The 23,990-nt window shown below is 41.1% G+C and overlaps 1 protein-coding gene across 8 annotated transcripts in view; it reads left to right on the top strand.

The window, feature by feature from the left end:
- fli1 (Fli-1 proto-oncogene, ETS transcription factor) overlaps window positions 1-23,990 on the top strand; it is an 85,994-nt gene that overhangs the window by 58,968 nt on the left and 3,036 nt on the right. For all 8 annotated transcript variants that reach the window (XM_080214539.1, XM_080214537.1, XM_080214534.1 and 5 more), the window contains 3 exons: window positions 7,303-7,365; window positions 11,937-11,996; window positions 13,083-13,130. In XM_080214539.1, coding sequence (XP_080070665.1) covers window positions 7,303-7,365; window positions 11,937-11,996; window positions 13,083-13,130 — 171 coding nt within the window. The remainder of the gene's footprint in view (window positions 1-7,302; window positions 7,366-11,936; window positions 11,997-13,082; window positions 13,131-23,990) is intronic.

Below are 23,990 nucleotides of genomic sequence, written 5' to 3'. Positions count from 1 at the left end.
TCCGAATGTCTTTCAAAAATCCGCTGAAAAGTTATGAATTTTGTCCCATCCACTGTTTCTGATTGGAAGTTCCATGTAGGATCTTTAGTATTAACAATTCCTCCCAATCTCTCTCTTTATTCCTTAACTTTATGCCGAAATATTCCCTAAAGGATTTTCACCGATCTATTTCATCAAAACCTCTCAGAACTTTGAACACCCACATCAAATCTTATCCTTCACTGTGTTCTAGTGGAAAAGGCTCTCTTTTTCCAGTCTCTAGCTTAAATCTTTAATTCCTGATAAATTCGGAGCGAATCTGCCGACAAATTTAAGAATGAGTGAGGGGCAAGGTATACCTGTAGCTCAGTGACATTACCCGAGACTCGCCGAGTTTAGGCTTCTCAGAAGTTCTTTCATTTCATCTATTCTGCCAGCATTACTGGCAAGACTGGTATTTACTGCTTATCTCCAGCTGTACTGGAAGGTGGCAATATGGCCTCTTTTATTTACAGGACGGTTAGGAATGAACTCGAATAGCTTTGGTTTGGGGTCGCTTAGGGTCCCCACCAGGAAAGGAGGTTTTCTTCCCTAAAGGACCCCCGTGAATCAGTGGGATTTACAACAACGACGGCTTTTACCGTACCTGATTTTTTTTTAATCACAGGACTTAGTCACAGTTCAACACCAACTCTCTAACTGAGCAATTCACCTAGTGCCTTCTCCCTGTATCCCTGCACATTCTTCTTTTGCAGATAACAGTCTAATTCCCTTTTGAAAGTTCCAATTGAATCAGCCTCCAGCACCCTCCCAGACAGTACATTCCAGATTGTAACCACTGACTGCGTGAAAAAGCTTTTCCTCATGTGGCTATTGCCTCTTCTGACAATTTCCTTAAATCTATGCTCTCTCATTCACTATTATGCCATGTTGCTTTTAAAATATCCAGATTTAAAAGAAAAATAAATCCTAATTCTTAAACTGCCATGATTTGGGTGCCTGTTCTTTGGATTACCAGTTAACATAAACACGGCGCTACCCAGAATCTATAGCGTCCCAGACTCATAGGAAAGCCCCTTCCAGCTCCGAAAGCTGAGAAATCCCCCACCCCACGTACACATTGTATATTATGAGGACGGGGTGAGGCTTTGAGTCGGGATGAAGGTGCCTGCTGGCCAGAGACTGAGACAAAGCACAGTGGTAGCAACTCAGAACAGCTCTCCTGTTTTGTGTTTTGTCTGGTTTAAACACTCGACTGCAAACTTGCGCCATGTAAAAATAATGTGAGAGAGAGAGAGGGGCGGGGGGGGGGGGGAGAGAGAGAGAGAAACAAAGAGAGGGCTGTGTGTGAGCCCACAGTTCAGGAAGCGCAACTCTTCGGGGACCCCATACAACCTCTGGAGCCCGTGAATCGGGCCAGCTTGGGGGATTGGATCTGATGAGTTTCCCGGGCACTTTCCTAAGTTGTTGTAGCGCGAGTGACAGGCTATGCTAAATATGAGAAGACAACACGAACATTTTAGAATGATGCCGAATAAAACAAGCTGAAATCTATTAAAATAATTTATTGCATTTTTCTTTCTACCCAAGATTAATTCGATTATGGAAAACATTTGCTTGAATTAAATACGTTAAATATCCATTTTCAGTGGTTGAACCTCGCTGAGAAATTTTATATCATGTTTTGAAAATTCCAAGCTCACATTACATTTGTGTGTGTATCTTAGATAGGGAGCTTGAAGAAGTTGATTGATTTGTAAGCACCTTCTACTTTCTGTTTTTCCTGACGAAATACGTCGGAATCTTTCCCAATAAAAGTGAAGCAAAAAAAATCATGGGGGGGGGGTGTGATTTGGGAAGTTTAAGGAGTCACGAACGAGTTTACTTTTTGGGTGCACGCCCATTAATTATGCAATTGTAAGTCTGTACACTTTCGGCGTGTTTACAGTGAAATGATTAAACCCCGGCCATTTCTTAAGTCCTGTTTGTGTATTGCTTCTTGTAGTCTGGCTACTAATTATTTAAACCCATGACCTCGCCTCTTTTTGGCCAGCGTACAAAACCTCAGCCAGCAAATGTGAACAACGCCCCCTTCTAGCTCCATTCGACTTTTCCACATTTAAATAATTTTTTTGAAAGGCCACAGTTTGCTTTGGAGAGCTGCGGCACATTCCATGCCTTCATTTATACAGCTGACCTTCAACTTTCTTTTTGGGAGTTAAACAAACTTAAACATTCACAAATAGTCATGCTTAGATACTTTAAATACTGGCCCGACAACAAGCTCAGTGTACGAAGAGGAGGTGCAGTAATTTAGAGTTAAATTAGGGACTGCCGGTCTGGTGTCTGATTTCTAAGCTAAACCATCATACAACACAGAAGGAGGCCATTTAGTCCACCGTATCTGTGTGAATGTTTAAACGAGTTATCCAACTACTTCCACCTCCCTACTGCTTCCTCATAGTCTTGCACATTTTCCTCTTTTCGAGTTTATATCCAATCTCCTTTTGGGATTAATGATAGAATCTGCTTCGGGCAGTGCAACGCAGATCATGATTACCAGCTATTAAATGAAGATTATCATCTTCCTCTATCTCAACACCACTCCTGCCTACTCCTCCTGTGTCTCTAAATCATCAGACAACTTGTGCAAGATCTAGTATTGGGGCAATAAAAATGTCTGCCTATCGAGCGTTGGGAAGAATGAAACCATTACTTTCAGTCCCCGCTACAAACTCTACTCCACAGAAATGTAAAAGCAAAATACTGTGGATGCTGGAATCTGAAACAAAAACAGAAAATGCTGGAAAATTTCAGCAGGTCTAACAGCATCTATGGTAAGAGAATAGATGTCAGGATGCTGGCGTTGGACTGGGGTAAACAGAATAAGAAATCTCACAACACCAGGTTGAAGTCCAGCAAAAGCCACTAGCTTTCAGAGCATTGCTCTTTCATCAGGTGAGTGGGAGTTCTGTTCAGACGTGGGAATTCAGGACATATAAAGACACAAACTCAATTTACAAAATAATGGTTGGAATGCGAATCTTTATAGGTAATCAAGTCTTAAAGGTACAGACAATGTGAGTGGAGAGAGGCCTAAGCACAGGTTAGAGAGATATGTATTGTCTCCAGCCAGGACAGTTAGTGAATTTTACAAGCCCAAGCAAGTCATGGGGGTTACAGATAGTGTGACATGAAACCAAGATCCCAGTTGAGGCTGTTGTCATATGTGCAGAACTTGGCTATCAGTCTCTGCTCAGTGACTCTGCGTTGTCGTATGTCTTGAAGGCCACCTTGGAGAGCACTTACCTGAAGATCAGAGGCCGAATGCTCGTGACCGCTGAAGTGTTCCCCAACAGGAAGAGAACACTCTTGCCTGGTGATTGTTGAGCGGTGTTCATTCATCCATTGTCGTAGCATCTGCATGGTCTCCCCACTGTACTGTGCCTCGGGACATTGTTTTCTGCAGTGTATCAGGTAGACAGTATTGGCCGAGTTACAAGAGTATGTACCATGTACCAGGTGGATGGTGTTCTCATGTGAGATGATGGCATCTATGTCGATGACACTGAAAGATGCCCTCATAAGAACAGGATATGGCACTCGACTCGTCGATTGACAGTTCTGACACATCACAGCGAAAAACCACACCGGCTTCCTCAGAAGACAAACACGGGACATGGCAGACAAAGTACCCTTCATCATCCAGTACTTCCTCAGAGTGGAGAAGCTATGACATCTTCTGCGTAGCCTTCAACATGTCATGGATGAAGATGAACATCTCACCAAGACCATCCCCATACCCCATTTCTTGCCTTCAAACAACTGCACAACCTCAAACAGACCATTGTCCACAGCAAACTGCCCAGCCTTAGGAGAACAGTGACCTCGACCCACACAAACCTGCCACAGCAACCTCTGCAAGACATGCCAGATCATCGACATGGCTGCCATCATCTCACATGAGAACACCATCCACCAGGTGCACGGTACATACTCTTGCAACTTGGCCAATGTTTTCTATCTGATACACTGCAGAAAAGGATGTCCCGAGGCATGGTACATTGGAAAGACCATGCAGATGCTACAAAAATGGATGAATGAACACTGCTTGATAGTCACCAGGCAAAAGTGTTCTCTTCCTGTTGGGGAACACTTCAGTGGTCATGGGCATTCAGCCTCTGATCTTCGGGTAAGTGTTCTCCAAGGCGGCCTTCTCAACACACGACAATGCAGAGTCACTGAGCAGAGATGACTAGCCAGGTTCCGCACACATGAGGATGGCCTCAAATGGGATCTTGGGTTCATGCCTCACTATCTGTAACTCCCGTGAATTGCCTGGGCTTGCAAAATCTCACTAACTATCACGGCTGGAGACAATGCACATCTTTTTAACCTTTGCTTAACCCTCTCTCCACTCACATTGTCTGTACCTTTAAGACTTAATTACCTGTAAAGGTTCACATTCCAACTATTATTTTGTAAATTGAGTTTGTGTCTTTATGTGCCCTGTTTATGAACAGAACTCCCACTTACCTGATGAAGCAGCAGTGCTCTGAAAACTACTGGCTTTTGCTACCAAATAAACTTGAGAGAATAGAGCCAACATTTTGAGTTTGGATGACCCTTAAGGGCCACAACTCTAAACAAATTCTGCTCCCTTGGTTCCAACTCCAGCCCTTTCCATGCAACAGTTTGGGACTCAATAACAAAGCAATTCAAAATTTTGGTATCATGTGTAACCTGTATCTGGTTTTCCAACCATAAGTGTGAACAACCACCAAAATTGTCTATTTTTACCTCCACATTGTTGTAATCCACTCTTGCTGCAGCTCATCTGCTACTGAACACTCATCTTTGGTTACCTCTAGACTTGAATATGCCAATGCATTCCTGGCTGGCTTCTCAATTTCAGTGAATCTGGAATTAATCCAAAACTTTACTATTCATGTCCTAATTTTACATCCAGTCCTGATAATCCATTGCTCCTGGCCATTGGATCCGGTAATGCAATGTCTTGATTTTAAAATCCTTGTCCTTATTTTCAACTCTCTCTGTGTCCTTCAAGTCACAACCCCCCAAAATATTTGTGCTCCTCTAATTCTCCCTTTTGATCATCCCTGAATTCATTCTTCCACCATTAGTGGTTGTACCTTAATCTGCAAAACTCTGGAATAATGCATCTCTCTTTCCTTCTTTATGATGATCCTTAAAACTTACCTGCTGGAGCAAGATTTTGGTGATCTTCCCTAATATCTGTCCAGTGTTCCAATCTTTCCATTGTTAATGTAATCCGTATCTTTCTGGATTTCAAATTAGAGTACAACACAGAGAGCAGCCAATAACCAAAGTTTATCCCCAATGTTTGTCAATTCCCATACAAACTCCTTAAAAAGACAAGATCAGAGTGACTCTAACAAATCATTCATTGACTATATCTTGCTGCAGATGTCACAGGTTAAGTATTGAATGGATGCTTTGAAATCAGTCAGACTCTTTATAAGTTACTGTGTGGAATTGAGCAGAGACCCACTGGAAATCTCTGAAATTGATGTAGCAGGAGCAACAGAAAATGTGGGACCTTAATGAATGATAGGATCGACAACATATCTCCTTAGTCAATGACATTTAAGGTTTGAGAAAGAAACAAAGGAACAACAGAGAAGGAAGTAATGTGAACTAAATTAGACAGATACAGTTAGATACAAATCAGATATAGAAAAATAAATAGAGGGGAAGAAATATTAGATTAATACAAAGTGAAAAAAGAGAATGGAAAAAAATAAGAAAAAGCATATTTTAAAAATATAGCGACAATTTACTACATACAAGAATTAAATCGAACATTATAAATTGTTCTCTTTTTAGGTCACAGAGTTTGATTGACCCTGCATTTATTTTCATTTTGCTAAAAGTGTGTTTATACTCTTAATTGCCAGAATTAATTTTCTGTGACCAGATTAAGGTGTTTTTAATGTGTAATTTCAGCAAATTCCTAAAAATAATTGGGAAATTAGACCAAGGTGCCACTTGAACAAGTAAACACCACCTTGCTGCATAAATTGACCGCAAGGTCTGTAAATTCATAACTCAAGGCATATGTCTTAATCCCCTGAATTTAATAGGTGATTTTCACATTTTAATAGAATGCATTATTTACATGCCATTATTTTTCCAGTAAGATCCAGAGCCTGTAAGTGGCGGCAGTTTGAAAATGGCTGGGAAGTGGTGATGGGCATTTATATTATTTGGATGGGTGTGTGGAACAATGATAAATAACTTCTCACTATTTTCAGTAAAGTTAATGTTCTGTTGATGAAAACAACAGCAACGTTATCGCATGGCATAAATAATGGAGAGAATCACATACATTGTAACTCCCTCTTTGTACCATCTGAGTCCTTGAATTGCAGATGTGCCACAAAAGGACAATGATTTTAGTTGTGCAATAAAATAGTTGCGTATCATGCTGTCTGCTGCTCACACTCAGGTCAGCTATTGTCACACTGGTGGTCACCCTCAGACCAATCATTGTCACATCAGACAAATTGCTCTTGCTTACATCAACCTGCGTAGAGATTAGAAGATTTTATGGTCTTATTTAAGAGTTTATGTAACATCTATTCTTGTGCTGCTAAGAACAAACCAACATAGTACTTGAGGGAAGGAAATTCTGCTGTTGCTGTGATTTGGGTATTCACCCTTTGTGTATTGCAGAATTTAAAAAGAAAGAACATCTATTTTTAGTCTTTTTCCTAAAAGATATTTTTCATTTATATTCTTCAGGACTCTGAAGAAAAGTCATACAAACTTGAACCATTAATTCTGTTTCTCTCTCCACCAATGCTGCCAGACCTGCCGAATATTCCTAGGTTTTTGTTTTTATTTCAGATTTCCAACTTCCGCAATATTTTACTTTTATTACACGCATTTTTGTAATTCATTTCAGTACTCTCCAGTGCATAGCAAAGCCAATGGAGTATTCTTGAAATGTAATCACTGTTGTAATGTAGGAAGTGCGCCAGCCAATTTGTGCACAGCAAGGTCTCATAATCATGAATGAGATAAATGAGTGGATAATCTGTTTTCGTCATTTGCAATATCACAATTCACATATAATTTGATAACCCACTGGGTCCTGAAGCTAGCCTGTTAATCTCATTTGGCATTTGTCCAACTCCAGAGTAAACAGGCTGCAGCATTGATGAGGCTGGAAACTTACATTGAGCACTGGCCCCATAATTCTGATGGTAAGCTAAAACTGAGTCGGTCCAGGATTGATAAATTGTTGGCTCACTCAACTCAATCGCTTGTCTATTTTAGATCCACCGTATGATACTGGTAGGCGATCTGGATGGGCCAATAATATGAACAATGTGACAAAAAGTAAGTACCTTTAAATATTTAAAAATTGTCGAACAATGAGTATTCAGAATCAGTGTCAACAGAACAGGACATCAACAAGTTTGAATAAAAGTGAAGAGCTGATTTTCTGAATGCATAAGAGTGGTAGGGGTTCCACAACTATTGGGAAATCCTAGAGGTGAACTGGTAGTGTTCTGGTATGTGCTCTTTTAGGGCAAACCAAATAAACCTACTCAAATGAACTCAGGGACAAAGTAAACGGGGCAGCTCCCCAGAAGGAGAGAGAACAGCCCGAAGAGAAACTAAGTGCAAAGGAAACTTAAAACATCAAATCATAATGTGATTATTGGGGTCTATAATGCACCCTAGCCCCTATGGTACCTAACAGGCATGGAAGGCAACAACTGCACCCATGCACAACGCATGTTCCCTCTCCAGGGACATCTGGCTGCGAACATAGCTGCAGCAGAGGGGCAGACAGTCGGGATGGAGACCCCGTCGATCGCTTGCTGCCTGGATCTGTTAATGGCGCATTTCACCAGGCCCAGGAGCAGGTTCACGAGGAGGTTGCCATCCCAACCCACCTTGCTCCGCACCAGGTGTCTGTAGATCAGGAGCATGAGACTGAAGTGCAAACAAAACATCAATAAAAGATACTTCAGGAAAACAAAAAGGGAGTGCACATGTTCTGGTATATATGCTGACAAGGGAGGCTGTCTGTATACAATTACAATAATGTGGTGTGAGTGAGTATTGATTAAGTGAGACCAATCTAGGACTTTACACAGAACCATAGAACCATAAAACACTACAGCACAGAAACAGGCCCTTTGGCCCTTCTTGGCTGTGCTGAACCATTTTTCTGACTAGTCCCACTGACCTGCACCTGGACCATATCCCTCCACACCCCTCTCATCCATGTACCTGTCCACATTTTTCTTAAATGTTAAAAGTGCATTTACCACTTCATCTGACAGCTCATTCCACACTCCCACCACTCTCTGTGTGAAGAACCCTCCCCTAATATTCTCTTTAAATATTTCCCCTTTCACCCTTAACCCATGTCCTCTAGTTTTTTTTCTCCCCTAGCCTCAGTGGAAAAAGCCTATCTATACCCATTATAATTCTATATACCTCTATAAAATCTCCCCTCATTCTTCTATGGTCCAGGGAATAAAGTCCTAACTTATTCAACCTTTCTCTGTAACTCAATTTCACAAGTCTCGGCAACATCCTTGTAAACCTTCTCTGTACTCTTTCAACCTTACTAATATCCTTCCCGTATTTAGGTGACCAAAACTGCACACAATACTCTAAATTCGGCCTCATCGATGTCTTATACAACCTCACTATAACATTCCAACTCTTATACTCTATACTTTGATTTATAAAGGCCAATATTCTTTATGAACCTGTGACACCACTTTTGGGGAATTATGTATCTGTATTCCCAAATCCCTTTGTTCTATTGCACTCTTCAGTGTCCTACCATTTACCATGTATGTTTTACCTTGGTTTGTCCTTCCAAAGTGTAATACCTCACACTTGTCTGCATTAAACTCCATCTGCCATTTTTCAGCCCAATTTTCTAGTTGGTCCAAATCCCTCTGCAAGTTTGAAAACCTTCCTTACTGTCCACTATACCTCCAATCTTTGTATCATCAGCAAATTTGCTGATCCAATTTACCACATTATCATCCAGATCATTGATATAGATGACAAACAACAATGGACCCTGTGGCACACCACTAGTCACAGGCCTCCACTCAGTGAAGCAATCCTCCACTACCACTTGCTGGCTTCTTCCATTGAGCCAATGCCTAATCCAATTTACTACCTCTCTATGTATACCTAGCGACTGAACCTTCCTAACTAACCTCCCATGTGTGACCTTGTTAAAGACCTTATTGAAGTCCATGTAGACAACATCCACTGCCTTCCCTTCATCCACTTTCCTGGTAACCTCCTTGAAAAACTCTAATAGATTGGTTAAGCATGACCTACCACGCACAAAGCCATGTTGACTCTCCCTAGTAAGTCCCTGTCCATCCAAGTATTTGTAGATCCTATCTCTTAGATCTTATCTTCCAATAATTTACCTACTACTGACATCAGGCTTACCGGCCTATAATTTCCCGGATTACTTTTTGAGTCTTTTTTAAGCAACAGAACAACATGAGCTATTCTCCAATCATCCAGCACCTCACACGTGGATGCTAACATTTTAAATATATCTGCCAGGGCCCCTGCAATTTCAACACTAGTCTCCTTCAAGGTCAGAGGGAACACCCTGTCCGGTCCTGGGGATTTATCTACTCTGATTTGCCTCAAGACAGCAAGCACCTCATCCCCTTTAATCTGTATAGGTTTCATGACCTCCCTACTTGTTTGCCATATTTCTTAGACTCCATGCCGGTTTCCTTAGTAAATATGGATGCAAAAAACCCATTTAATATCTCCCCCATTTCTTTTGGTTCCATACAAAGCCAACCACTCTGATCTTCAAGAGGACCAATTTTATCCCTTACTATCCTTTTGTTCTTAATATACCTGTAGAAGCTAAGTAGAGTTTTGGTCTGAGATTTTGATAAAAATGCATTGGAACTCGAGACAATGCAGCGAATGTTTATTTCAGTACTGAGCAGGCACAAGGTGGAGAAAACAAGAGACTTTCTGGCTCAGTGTCCAATGCATTGGATTTAGTGACATCATTTACATTGGAAATTTGTGCAGGTCAGATTGCAGACATGTCAAAATCGATGCCGGGTGATCTAGGTGGTATACGTCCAGGAAAATCTTTTCTGTAGTATGAAGATGGTGTACCACAGACTATGAAGAACAAGAAGGAAGGTTGAGAGGAGCAGTAATGATGGGAAGGTTTCTGAGACATCAGTCGGACTATAACCCTACTCATTGTGGCCAGAAACATGGCGACTGGGCCCATTTAATCACATGTGTTAGTCAGCCATTGAAGCAAAACCTCCTACAATTAAATCGGTGGCTGGAAGGAGCATGCAACTCCCTCACTTGCAATAGGATGTTGAGCAGGCTCATTAATGAGCCACTTGACACCATCTTGGAGATTTAATGCAGCTTTCTCTGTCTCCTGAAGAACAAACCTTGTCGGAGTTATTTGCAGCCTTGCAGGAGGAGGGCTGGTCCCTTGTCCATGTGGATCCAATTCCCAAGGACTCGGTACTGAGAAGGGGCAGCTGCTGAAGGCAATCCCACTATCATTGACTCTGATTCCCCTATCTTTCCTTTCCCACTTCCCATTCTGGCCCACATAACTCTGTCCAAGGATGCACTAACAATACATGAATGGCAGTTCTGGGGGTGCAGTAGTAGAGGGATTTCTCAAATTCCAGAAAAACCATTTAAGCACCAGACAGGCACTTCATTTCATAAGTCCACCCCCATGGATGTTCCCTCCCATGGTTCCTCCTGGTTCTCGAACCTCCTCCCTGCAGCCTTTAACTTTCAACTCAGACTTAAACTATAATAGTGAAAACATTCTTTACATTTAGCTGTCGTTATTGAATACTTAGGGTCACATCCAATTTACAGCTACTTTAAATTTGGTTTAATGTTGGAATTATTTTAAAAAAAGAATTTAAGAATAAAAGTCAATGAACTTGTAAAGCCTCCAAAGCCCGCTGTAGCATTTTATAACGTTGTTCTATAAACTTTCATACACTCTCTTTTTAAGTTGTTTTTGTTTCTTAACTGCTGCTATGAACTTGATGCAATAGGTAGCTGATACAATATTGTCTATGTTGTGCTACATTTTTTATCCTCCCACATAATGGGTGCAGATTCACAGACTTTTGCCCAACTCTCCATTCTTCAAGAGTTTAACACTAGTTTGACATTTACTCATGTGGCACATTATAGTCAAGCATGATCCAGCCCATAACTACCGACAACAGATGCTTGAGGCCAGTTATAGCGTTCTTTCTGCTTCTAGTGGAATCATTCACAGACTGGAGTCCAATCATATGATTTCCTAGATCTACGTGGCTCTGGAATATATTTTTTAATTCGTTCAGAGGATGTGGGTGCTTATTCCCTTATGCCCTTGAACTGAGTGGCTTACTAGGCAAGGCCATTTAAGAGTCAACCACATTACTGTGGGTCTGGAGTCTTTCCCTTTCCTGAAGACGCCAGTGAACCAAAAGGGTTTTTTTTTCGCCATCAGCCGTGGTGGGATTTGAACCCAGGTCACCAGAGCATTACCACTACGCCACTGCCTCTCCGTGTGTCAGTCATTTATTTCTGAGCCATAAAGATGGCTGTGCCGTTCCATATGTTAGTGGTTGATAAGCACATGCGTGACAAAGAGCGATGAAATGGTCAATTTATTCTGTGAACACGATTGGAACTATGTTTTTCAAAGGTGGCCGCCCACTCTTAAGAAATGCCAACCCTATCGCTTTCCTAGTATAGTAACCAGCTGTTGTTTTTCAACCGAATCCCGCCGCCTGGCTATTTGCATCCTTCCTTGTGGCCCATTGCAAATGTTGCTCGTTCTCCGTGCAAATAAGTACTTTTTTCAATAGTTGTATGAAACGGTTTATGAATCTATTTTCCAGCTTCTCCTGGAGCAACGCAGAGTGTGAATAAGAATACGGAACAGCCTCGACCCCAACCAGGTAATAACGAGGAGTAAAGGAAAGATAGCGGCGGATTTACATATCACTGCATAGATATAGCAATGGAAAGAAATAGGGACGAGATGTCAGCGAAAGGAGAATGTTCATTCCACGGCTTCTTCCTTTATTTCCACTTTCATCCTACACTTCACAAACGTTTTGACTTTCGCTGGATACAAATTCAAGGCATTAATTTTGCACTGTATCCAGGTGGCCCAAACAGTATGTAATGCCAGAGCAACTGACCCTGACTGATTTTCACCAGCCCTCTTTCCAACAGCAATCACTGGAGTTCTCAGCAGGAACGGATTCACCAATTCATGAGAATATTTGTTGTCCCACCCACCCTCCAATCAGCTTGACTGAGAAGAGAGCGATTGCCCACAATCTCCATGGAGCTGCTCCCTGTCTGCCGCCGTAACTTTGCTGGAAAATAGTTGGAAATCCGAACTTGGTGACAGGCCGGAGAGGCAGACTGGGAATAGTTCCGAACCCGTGGCCAATGACTTGTTGTTAACAATGAGCCCGTTCTTTCACTTATTTCCCAGCTTTATTTGAATTCGGACGTATTGATCAAAAAGATGTAACGTGTTTTCAATTTTAATGATGAAGGGATAAAATATCTAAAACTGAGAAGATGGCTCTGTGCCCATGGAACCAGGCTTGCTCCATGCAGGCGTTTGGATGTTGTAATATAAAACCAACTGTTTGTGGGCCTGGTGTCCCAGTGTTCAAAACTACTCGCAACCTCTTCCAAAAGTAAACTGGTCAGCTTCCAAACTGACACTCTCACGGCAGCATCAGTATCTCTCTGGTGTAATCGCCCTTCTCTCAGGCAGTGTGTGCACGGCAAGACACAGTAAAGTCTGACAACACTAGGTTTCAGTCCAACCGAGCAGAGGCCCGAGTGAGTTAGGGAATGGCTCAAATGCAAGGCAATTTTGACATATTTCTTACAGGCTTCTATTTAGATGAATGCTTTTTATAGAATTCCAGCATTCAAATTGAACTTCCTTTTAATTTAAATCCATTTTTATTTAGTTTTCCATTCTGGTGAATACTGAGGAGAGTGCTTCTGTATTTCAGATCCTTATCAAATTCTAGGACCAACCAGCAGCCGGTTAGCCAATCCAGGTAAGATGAATCGATAGCGAACAATACTCTGCAAAACGTATATAGAATATTATAATTTGTATTCACTATTTATATTGAAATTTGTAATTAAAAACTAATTGGCTATATAATCAGAGACAATGACCACTGGACATTCGCCCTTTAACTGAAAAAGCACAGGCTATTCTACCTGTATTTTAATTTCTGCTATCTTTGATCTGCAATTTATATCAAAACAATCGCCAGAAAAATCAACTGCTTGGCAAAAGAACAAAGTACTTTCCAGTTCCTCTTTCCAATCATATGCAGAAAACATTTACAGAAAATGGTTTTACAGATGTTTAATAACAGGGCAAGGTATTTTAAAAACTGAAAGGATATATTGTGCTCCACCAAATGTGTTGAGTTATAATCACTCATTCCTTATATTCAGAGCTGTACAATGTAGTGAATTATAATGTGGTGCAGTTTTGTATTGTGCCAGAGAGTATATAGTGCGTGTTATAGTGCAGCATATTGGAGTGTGGATTTGTAATAGATTGGTGTGGTACAGTATGTTGTGGTGTGCTGCCAAATAGAATCATGGAATCCAAAACAAAGGAGATGAGCTGTAATGTCTGTGCTGGACATTTGAATTTGTCTAATTTCCCCGGTCTTCCCTTACACTTCAGTGCAGTGCTGAGGGAAGGCTGCATTTTTGGCAGTGCTGTCTTTTGGATTAGAGGTTGAACTGAGGCGGTGTATGCTTTCTCAGATGGATGGTGCTATTTTGAAGATGAGCCAGACAGTTATTCCCTGATGTCCAAGGCAATATTTATCCCTCAATCAACATCACCAGAGCATTATCACATTGCTGTTTGTGCAAGTTTACTGGCTATATTTCTTAAATTGCAATAGCAACTATATTTCAAAACAATTGGAGAGAAGTGTTTTGGGAAGTCCTGAAGTTGCGAAAGGTGCTGTATAAACACCAATCTTTTTTCATAATAGCCCTGCAAATATTTCCATTTCTGGTATCTATACAATTTGCTTTTGGAAGTTACTACTAAATCTGCACCCAAAATACTTGCAGGTAATGAATTCCAGATCATAACACCTCACTATATTCCAAAAAAATCTCATCTCCCCCTGATTATTTGCTATTATTTTCAATCTGTGTCCTTTGATGAGAGACACTACTGTCAATGAAAACTGTTTCTTCCTATCTACGCACCAACACCTTTCATAATTTTGAATCTTCTTTGTTCTAAGAATCCCAGCTTGCTTATCTCTCAATATAACTGAAGACTTTCTCTTCCCTGAAACTATTCTAGTAAATGAACTCTTCATCTTTTCCAAGGCTTCACATCCTTCATAAAGTGTGGTAAGCAGAATTGGACACCATACTCTAGTGAGGTGCAGTAATTTATACCGAAGTTGAGGGGGTTGAGCTATGAGGAGAGGTTGAATAAACTAGGCTTGTACTCGTTAGAGTTTAGAAGAATGAGGGGAGATCTCATTGAGACTTATAAGATGATGAATGGGATGGATAGGATAGAGGTGGAGAGGCTCTTCCCGCTCAGAAAGGACAGTAGGACTGGAGGGCACAGCCTCAAGATAAAGGGGGGGCAGTTTAGAACGGAGTTGAGGAGGAATTTCTTCACTCAAAGGGTGGTGAATCTCTGGAATTCTCTGCCTGTTGAGGTGGTGGAGGCTGCCTCGCTAAATATATTTAAGACGCGGGTAGATAGGTTTTTGATAGGCAAGGGGATTAAGGGTTATGGGGAGAAGGTGGGAAAGTGGAACTGAGCCACTTCAGATCAGCCATGACCTTATTGAATGGCGGGGCAGGCTCGAAGGGCTAGATGGCCCACTCCTGCTCCTGTTTCTTATGTTCTTACATTCTTAGTGTTGTGCCATTTACTATGTGGTTGGTATTACAGGATGGTGTTGGTTTTCACAGCGCAGCAGTTTATCAGTCACCTCCACTTCTATAAACATGAAACATCACTGCCACTGTTTCTGCAAAGCTGCTATTGAAATTCCCATCCATGTGTCCTTTGCCTTTAGATTCAACTATCTTACAATGTTTTCCTGACCAACCTCCCACCTGGTGACCTCCATAAACTTATGCTCATCCAAAAATCTCCTGCCTGAATTCTAATGTTCATCCAATACTTTTACCTATCAACCCATTAATCAGTGATCTCCATTGCCATCTCAATTCTAAACTTCTCGTGTTTGTTTTCAATTCACAGAAATGGTAGAAAATAAAGAAACTCTACAGTGCAGAAAGAGGCCATCTGGCCCATCAAATCTGCACCAACCACAACCCCACCTAGGCCCTATCCCTATATCCCTACGCATTTACCTGCTAATCCCTCTAATCTACACATCTCAGGATACTAAGGGGCAATTTTAGCATGGCCAATCAACCTAACCTACACATCTTTAGACTTCCATCATTTACCTTCCTCTGTACACTCCTCCAGTCCTGCAACCCTCTGAGACTTAGCACCCCTCCAATTCTAATTTTTAGCATATCTCTAATTTTCTACACCCCAGCTTTGGCTGCTGTGTCTTCAGTTGTGTAGGTCCTAAGCTGTGAAATTCCCTCCCTAAACCTCTCAACAGTTCTACCTCTCTTCCTTTTCTATGCTCCTTAAAATCTACCTATTTGACCAAGCTTGTGACATCAAATGTGCTTCATAATATCAACTGTGAAATATCATGCGATCCACATGTGCTTTGGGGCTTGAATGAGTAAGTGGCAGGTAACATTGCAATATACATGCATCAGGCAAGGGCCATTTACAACAAGAAAGAATCTAACCATCTGCCCTTGATGTTCAACAGTATTATCATTGCTGAATTCCCCCACCATCAACACCCCGAGGTTTGACCAGAAACTTAACTGGTGAAAACATATAATTATTAATAGGTACAAGTGCCAGTCAGAGACTTGACATTATGCAGCAAATAACTAACCTGCAAGCTCTCCAAAGCATGTCCATCTTCTACAAAGCACACATCAGGAGTAAGATGCAATAATCTCTACTTGCCTGGAGTGCACATCTAACAGCAGTCAAGACACCAGATAGAACCAAACACTCTGCTTGATCAGCACTCCATCTATCACCTGAAACATTCACGCTTGAACCAGCAGCGGACAATGGCAACAGGTTGTGCCGTCACAAAATGCAGCAATTTGCCAAGGCTCCTTTGGCAGAACCTTTCCAACTGGGGAACTCTGCCCTAGAAATGCAAGGGCACCATGTTCTAATCCAAACACAGTCCACTGACTTGGAACTACTGCTGTTCCTTCACTGTCTGTGATTCAAAATTCTGGAACTCCAACATTATTAGCACCCTTGATGTACCTAAACCACAGTTCAGGAAGGCAACTCATCTTACATTCCCAAGAATGTTTAGACATAGGTAATAAATGTTGGCCTTGCCAACAACCCAACATCCCATGGACCAAAAAAGTAAAAACCACAATGTTAGATCTGCTAAAGAAAGACAGGTTATTGTTCTTGATGCATGGTATAGATTTTTAAGTGTAGTGCAGTTCAAAACAGAGCAGTGGAGTATTTTATTATGAAGTGGTTTACTGATGTTCTACAGTACTTTAGTATAACATAGGTAATTTCACTGTGGTATGGCATGTTAGATTTTTGTCATGGTATAGCATTTTATTGTGGTTTATTTTATTGCAGTAAGTATAATATGTCATTCAGGTTTAATCCATTACCGGGTGGTGCAGTATTTTGTTTTTCAGTTTATTGCCACATGGGACAGCATTTTAGTGGTTCAGTTTATTACTTTACGGTACAGTATTTTAGTGTGATTAAGTATATTAAAATACTACAACATAGTGAGGTTCAGGTTATTACAGTTTTAGAGTACCTTAGTGCTGTTCAGTTTATTATAGTGTGGTGCAGTATTTTGTTTGTTTATTACAGAAAGGTTCAGTTTATTACAGTGCAGTACAGTACCTTAGTGTGATTCAGTTTATTATAGTGTGGTACAGTATTTCATTGTGGTTCAGTTTACTACAATGTGGTACAACACCTTGTGGTTAAGTTTATTACAATGTGACTCAGTATCTCACTTTCAGTTTATTACAGTGTAGTGTATTTTGTTTTATTTCAGTTTGTTTTTATGGTGTAGTCTTGTAATATGGTGGCCTGTATTGCATTGAACTTGTGTATAATTGTGCATTTCAGTTCATTAGTATGCAATACTGTATTTTATTTTAGTTTATTGAATTATTCTAATATTTCATTGTGGGCAAATTGATTACAGTGTGGCATTCTATTTTAATGTGATTTAGTTTTATTGCTTTGTGGTTGAATATTGATACTTCACATCCGTCTTCACCCAAGAGCATGAGGACAATGGTTTGGAATTCAGGGAGAGAGACTGTGAGGTTCTTGAGCAAATTGACATTGGAAAGGTCAAGGTACTGGAGGTGTTGGCAACCTTAAAAGTGGATAAATCTCCAGGTCCAGATGGATTGTGCCCTAGGCTGCAGTGGAAGGCAAGGAAGGAGATTGCTGGGGCTCTAACCCAAATTTTCAATTCCTCTCTGGCCATGGGTGACGTCAGTAAAAAGTCTGACAACACCAGGTTTTAGTCCAACCGATTTATTTGATAGTAAACTCACAATGTGTGTGGAAGGAGCACTGATCACAGGTTAAAGAGATGTGTATTGTCTCCAGACAGCACAGTGAGTGAAGTTTTGCAAACCCAGGCAAGTCACGGGGGTTACAGATAGTCTCCACACACATTGTCAGCCACTTTAGGACTTGAACAGCAGGTCAGGTGTAAAGATTCGCATTCTAATCAGTAATCTCTAAACTGTCTGTGCTGTATATGCTCTGTCCGAGGCCAGAACTCTCCATTCACCTGACGAAGAGGGTGTCCCCTCGAAAGCTTGTGAGTTTACTATCAAATAAATTGGTTGGACTAAAACCTGGTGTTGTCAGACTTTTTACTGTGTTTACCCCAGTCCAACGCCGGCACATCCACATCATGGGTGAGGTGCCAGACAATTGGAGAACAGCCAATGTGGTTCAGCTGTTTAAGAAGAGTTGTAGAGATAAACCAGGGAACTACAGACTAGTGAGTCTCATGTCAGTGGTAGGGAAACTATTAAAGAAAGTTCTGAAGGAGAGCATCTTTCTCCACTTAGAGAGACAAAACTTGATCGGAGATGGTCAGCATGGCTTCACCAGAGGGAAATCATGCTTAATAAATTTGAATTTTTTGAGGAGGTGACCAGGTGTGTAGAGGAGGGCTGTGCAGTCGATGTAGTTTATATGGATTTCAGCAAAGTCTTTGACAAGGTCTGACATGGGAAACTTGTAAAGAAGATAAATTCACATGAGATACAGGGCAATTTGATGAACTGGATTCAAAATTGGCTCAGTTGTAGGAGACAGAGGGTGATGACAGAGGCTGGAAGCCAGTGTCCGCTGGCGTACCACTGAGATCTGTGTTGGGCCCCTATTATTTATTATTTATATAAATTACATTGATGACTATGTGGGGGATAGGATTAGTAACTTTGCAGATGACACAAAGATTGGATGGGTGGTTAACAGTGAGGTGGAGTGTCTTGGCTACAAGAAGATATAGACAGAATGGTCAAATGGTGGATAAGTGACAAGTGGCATTTAACCCTGAAAAGTATGAAGTGATACGTTTTGGAAGGAGTAATTTGATAAAAAAGTATTCAAAAATGGTAGGACACAAGGAAGTTCTGTGTAAAAAAGTTCTGTTTGTCTACAGATCTCTGAAAATGAAAGGGCATGTTAGCAGGGTAGTGAAAAAGGCATATAGGACACTTGCTTTTATCAATTAAGGCATACATTACAAAAGCAGGGAACTTGTGTTGGAATTGCATTGAACTTTGGTGAAGCCATGGCTAAGAGTACTGTGTGCAGTTTTGGTCACCACATTATCGGAAGGATGGGATTGCACTGGAGAGGGTGCAGAGGAGATTCACCAGGATGCTGCCTGGGATGAAACATTTAAGTTATGAAGAGAGGTTGCGTAGGCTTGGGTTATTTTCGTTGGAGCAGAGAAGACTGAGAGACGACCTGATTGAGCAGTTCAAGATTATGAGAGACATTGCCAGAGTGGATAAGGAGTAGCTGTTCCTCTTAGTTGAAGGATCAGTCATGAGGAGACATAGGTTCAAGGTGAAGGGCAGGAGGTTTGGGGGGATGTGAGGAAAAATGTTTTTACCCAGAGGATGGTGATGGTCTGGAATGCGCTGCCTTGGAGGTTGGTGGAGGTGGGTGGCCTCACATCCTCTAAAAAATATCTGATGAACACTTGGCACATCATAACATTCAGGGCTACGGGCCAAGTGCTGGCAGATAGGATTAGATGGGAATTCAGGTGTTTCTAATGTGTCAGTGTGGACTTGATGGGCCAAAGGGCCTCTTCTGGGCTGTATGATTCTATGATTTTGCTATCCTTCAATTTATTATAGTGAAACAATATTTAATTCTGTATTTTTTGTGTGGTTCAATTTATTATAGTGATGGAGTTTGTTCAGTTTATTTCAGCATGAGACAGTATTTTGTTCCTGAGTTTATTACACTATTATGCAATTTTCTGTTCACATTGTGAAAAAGTAGTGCCATATTTGTGGCTCAATTTATTATAGCGTGATAAAATATTTCAGTGTGGAGTGGTTTATTACATTGTGGTCCATTAATTTATTGTGTGGCACTTTATTACAGTATAACATGGTATTTTATTATGCATTCTCCAAGCATTCTCCAAGGCGGCCTTCACGACACACGACAGCGCAGAGTCGCTGAACAGAGACTGATAGCCAAGTTCCGCACACGAGGACGGTCTCAACAGGGATCTTGGGTTCATGTCGCACTATCTGTAACCCCCGTGACTTGCCTGGGTTTGCAAAACCTCACTTACTGTACTGTCTGGAGACAATACACATTTCTTTAAACTGTGATCAGTGCTCCTTCCACTCACATTATCAGCCACTTCAGGTCTTGAACAGCAGGTTAGGTGTAAGGATTCGCATTCTAATCAGTAATCTCTAAACTGTCTGTGCTTTATATGCTCTGTCTGAGGCCAGAACTCTCCATTCACCTGACGAAGGGGCTAACCCGAAAGCTTGCGAGTATATTATCAAATAAATAGGTTGGACTAAAACCTGGTGTTGTCAGACTTTTTACTGTGTTTATGCCAGTCCAACGCCGGCATACCCACATCATTTTATTATGACCCAGTGTCTTACATGGAGTGTCTTAATTTATTAGGATGGGATATAGTATTTTAATCTTGGGCAATTACACACATATATAAACGTATGTACAATGATTAACAGGATAAATACTCTGATCCATATAGATCGTGCCATTTAATTTGGTAATTTGAGTTGAAATACGTAACCTTTGTCACTGATCCAGAAGCATATTGGAAAATAGATAAGATTTAAGGAAAATAATTGCAAAATCCTTTGTCGATCTCAAGGCAATGGAAACAAGTGCAGGAGATCATGTTGGCTCTGATTAACGTCATACCAGGCCTAACATTTTGTAATGTCTGCCTTAGCTAGAAACAGGCCCAGATTTTCGCTCCAGACGCGAACAGATCTCATGCTAAAACCTACTTTCCCAGCCTTGTTTTGCCAATGCAATTGACTTTGTGCCCAAAAAGGCCATGAAGCCCATTTAGATTTAATGACATGTTTCTGCAGAAGCTCCTGAGACCACAGGTGAGTGAAAGTGGGAAGGGTGTTGTGGGATGAGGGAGGCCACAAGAAAGTGGGAAGTATTGTCAAAGACAAGTGAAGGTGGGTGACTTTCAGCTGATACCTTGCTGGCGGCTCCCCTGACCAGAGACAACAGTCTGTCCCTCCCATTCACTGGCAGACCATTCAAGATTTCCTGCGTGGCCTTCTGATGGTGCAGGAGACCCATGTGGCCTCCATTTAATTCCTGAGCTACCACCGAATTTTGTCAGACCCTATCACCCTCCGATTTAATCGGGAGAGGTTTTCCTGTCACTGGGAGACTGATGCAGGTCCTTTTTTACTATTAAGTAGACCTGGCTGCCATGGTTTCCCGCATGACAGGCTGCATTAACTCCACCCCAGAGTTCTAATTGAGGCTGATCTGAGATCTTGTACGTGGGCAGAACCTTATGATTAGTTTTAGTCGATTATCTTGTAAATATGTAGCAATACCCTATTTGTCTTAGCTGTAGCACAGTATTGATACTGATGCATAAGAACAATTAGGCCTCTTTTTCTCCATTTGCTTTTCCCTGAAGAGAATGATCAGCTACCCACATTCACAACACTGCACTTTTTCAATGCTATCTGCCAATCATGATCTCAGTCCTCTAATGCGTTAAGATCTGTTTAAAGCAGTTAAGCATTGTCTTAATAGCCACACAAATCTTTGTATCATTTGCAAACATCATCAAAATTAAATCATTAATCAAAACAACAAAGAGCAATGGCTCCTGTAGGACAGGAGCTTGGTTCCAAACAAATCCAAATCCATCTACAAAATTTCTGCTTCTTGGTTTTCAACCAGCTTTCAATAGGCAGTAGCTTACTACTAATACTAAAATCTTTGCTCTTATTTGGAACCTTACCAGAAAGCTACAGTCAGATATGTATGGCAGAACCTCCATTTATTGAAGTCATATTGGCATCAATAATTTGTCTTTTCTAGCTAAATAGTCACATTTTGCATCCCTAGAGATTCCCTATTACTGACATCAAGCTAATTGCCCTATAGTTAGCCAGACCTATCTTTTCACCTTTTATAATGATTGAGACATTACCCACCTTCAAATCAGAGTCCCAGACTCCAATGAACTGTTAAAGATACAGGCAAGTGGGGTTGTGGGAGGTGCCTACAGCAGGAATGGCAGATGCTCGAGTGAATATCATTTGAACCGCTGCCCTATCTACATTAAGGTTCCTAATTATACTACAGCATGGTACAGTATTTTCAAGTGGTTCAATTTATTACAGTGTGGTATATTATTTTAATTTGAAGATTATTATACAAAGATACACACTAGTTTAATGTGGCCCAGTTTATCATAGTGGAATACACTTTATTAATATGGGTCACTTTGTCATAATGTGCTACAATATTTTATTGTGGTTCAGTTTATTGCAGTGTGGTGTGATATTTTAGTACACTGCCATTTATCACACCAATTTGCAGGACTTCAGTTTATTGTAATGTGCGGCACTGTAGTTAAGTGTGGCTCAGTTTATCATAGTGTGACACAGTACTTTAGTGTGCTGCTGTTTACTGTGACAGTGTGGTAGTGCATTTTATCATAGCACTCAGTTTTGTATTTTACTGTGGTTTAGATTTTCCAGTATGCTACAGTGTATTATTGTTATTCAGTTTTTTCCAGTGTAGTACAGTATTATAGTCTGGGACAATGGCTGGAATTCTCCAGCTGTTCACGCCACTTCTACAGCTGCCAGCAAAAGTGGAGAATTTGGTGCTCAACTAAATCTCCATTTACTGCAGCAGAACTGGAAAATCCCAGCCTTGGGCGAGGTCAGAGAATTCCGGCCAGCCAATGTTTTAGCATAGCACAGTTTATCACAATGCAATACAATCTCTTAATGTGGTGCACTTTATTACAATGTCTAATTAATTTTCTTTTTCTATCAATTCTGCTGCCGTTTATATAGTGCATTAATTTAGTGTGTTTCAGTTTATCACAATGTGGTGTGTTTAGTGTGAGGCAGCTTATCATAGTGTAGTGTAGTGCAGTGAACGTTTTAGTTGATTATAGTATGGTATTTCCTTTTAGCATTCTTCAGTTTTCCACAATGTGGTGCAGTAGTTTGGTATGTTTTATTTTGTTACAGTATGGTATTGGATTTCCCTGTGTCTTTTACCATTAGATCCCAAAATTAAATTAAGTTGTTGATGGTGTGCACAGAGTATTAACAAATGTAAGTTTTTTATTACACTGGATAATCAGAATTGAGCAAGAGTCTTGAAAAAGTTATTTTATGGTAATACTTATCAGCTAGATCAGACAACTGCATATCATTCCAAGGTATCGTTGTTAATACATGCCATCATGTCATTGTTAATTGTTACACAGCAAGATTGTAGATCTTCAGGCCTTAAATCTTCATCTCAGAAACAGATTTTCAAAAGATCCATGGCTAATGCATGTTCTCATAGCTATACTTTGTCAATGTTACATCTCACTGTTCTGAGGGTGCAGCTGAATGTAATGTTAATAATTGCAGAGATGATGGGAGAGATTTTCTGCCCTCACTTTCGATGGGTGAGAATGGCAGCGGGGACGGAGAAATCAACAGGAGTCCCCAAACAACTTTTACACCAATGGGATTCCCCATTCCAATTGTCTCAACCAATAACATAATGGGGTTCCTACCACGAAAATGTGAGAAGCCTGTTACCACACATTTTAATATCATTAAAATATAGAAAAAAAAGCAGACTTCTCTGTTCTATTATTCCTTCATTTGGATTCCGCCAACCTTCCCGACTTCACCGATGTGGCATCACTTGGCAGGGTTTACAACAGCTTCTGACAAATGGGGAGCTGGTGGAGAGAGCCCACCAGTGGTGCACAGGTCAGTACAGCCCCCAGGAGGGAAAGGGTCATGACGAGGCAGTACCCTGGGAACTGCCAGGCGGAAGTGCTGGGCAGGAGGGACTTCCAGTGGGAAGATCCATGGGAGGGGAGGGCTGGGCTGTGTGCATGGGTGGAAATTCCCTGGGGCGTGGGGACATATGCGTGGTGGGGAATTTCCTGAGAAATGCATATGGGTGAAAGAACGTTTTCTTGGGGGGGGATTAGAATGCCCTTTATAAGAGTCATCCTGATCTCTTG

Source organism: Carcharhinus amblyrhynchos, chromosome 29 (assembly GCF_965287045.1).
Source record: "Carcharhinus amblyrhynchos chromosome 29, sCarAmb.v2.hapA, whole genome shotgun sequence".
NCBI classification, from domain to species: Eukaryota; Metazoa; Chordata; class Chondrichthyes; order Carcharhiniformes; family Carcharhinidae; genus Carcharhinus; species Carcharhinus amblyrhynchos.
Note: the sequence above shows the minus strand (reverse complement) of the source record. Positions and strands in the feature narration are given on the sequence as shown.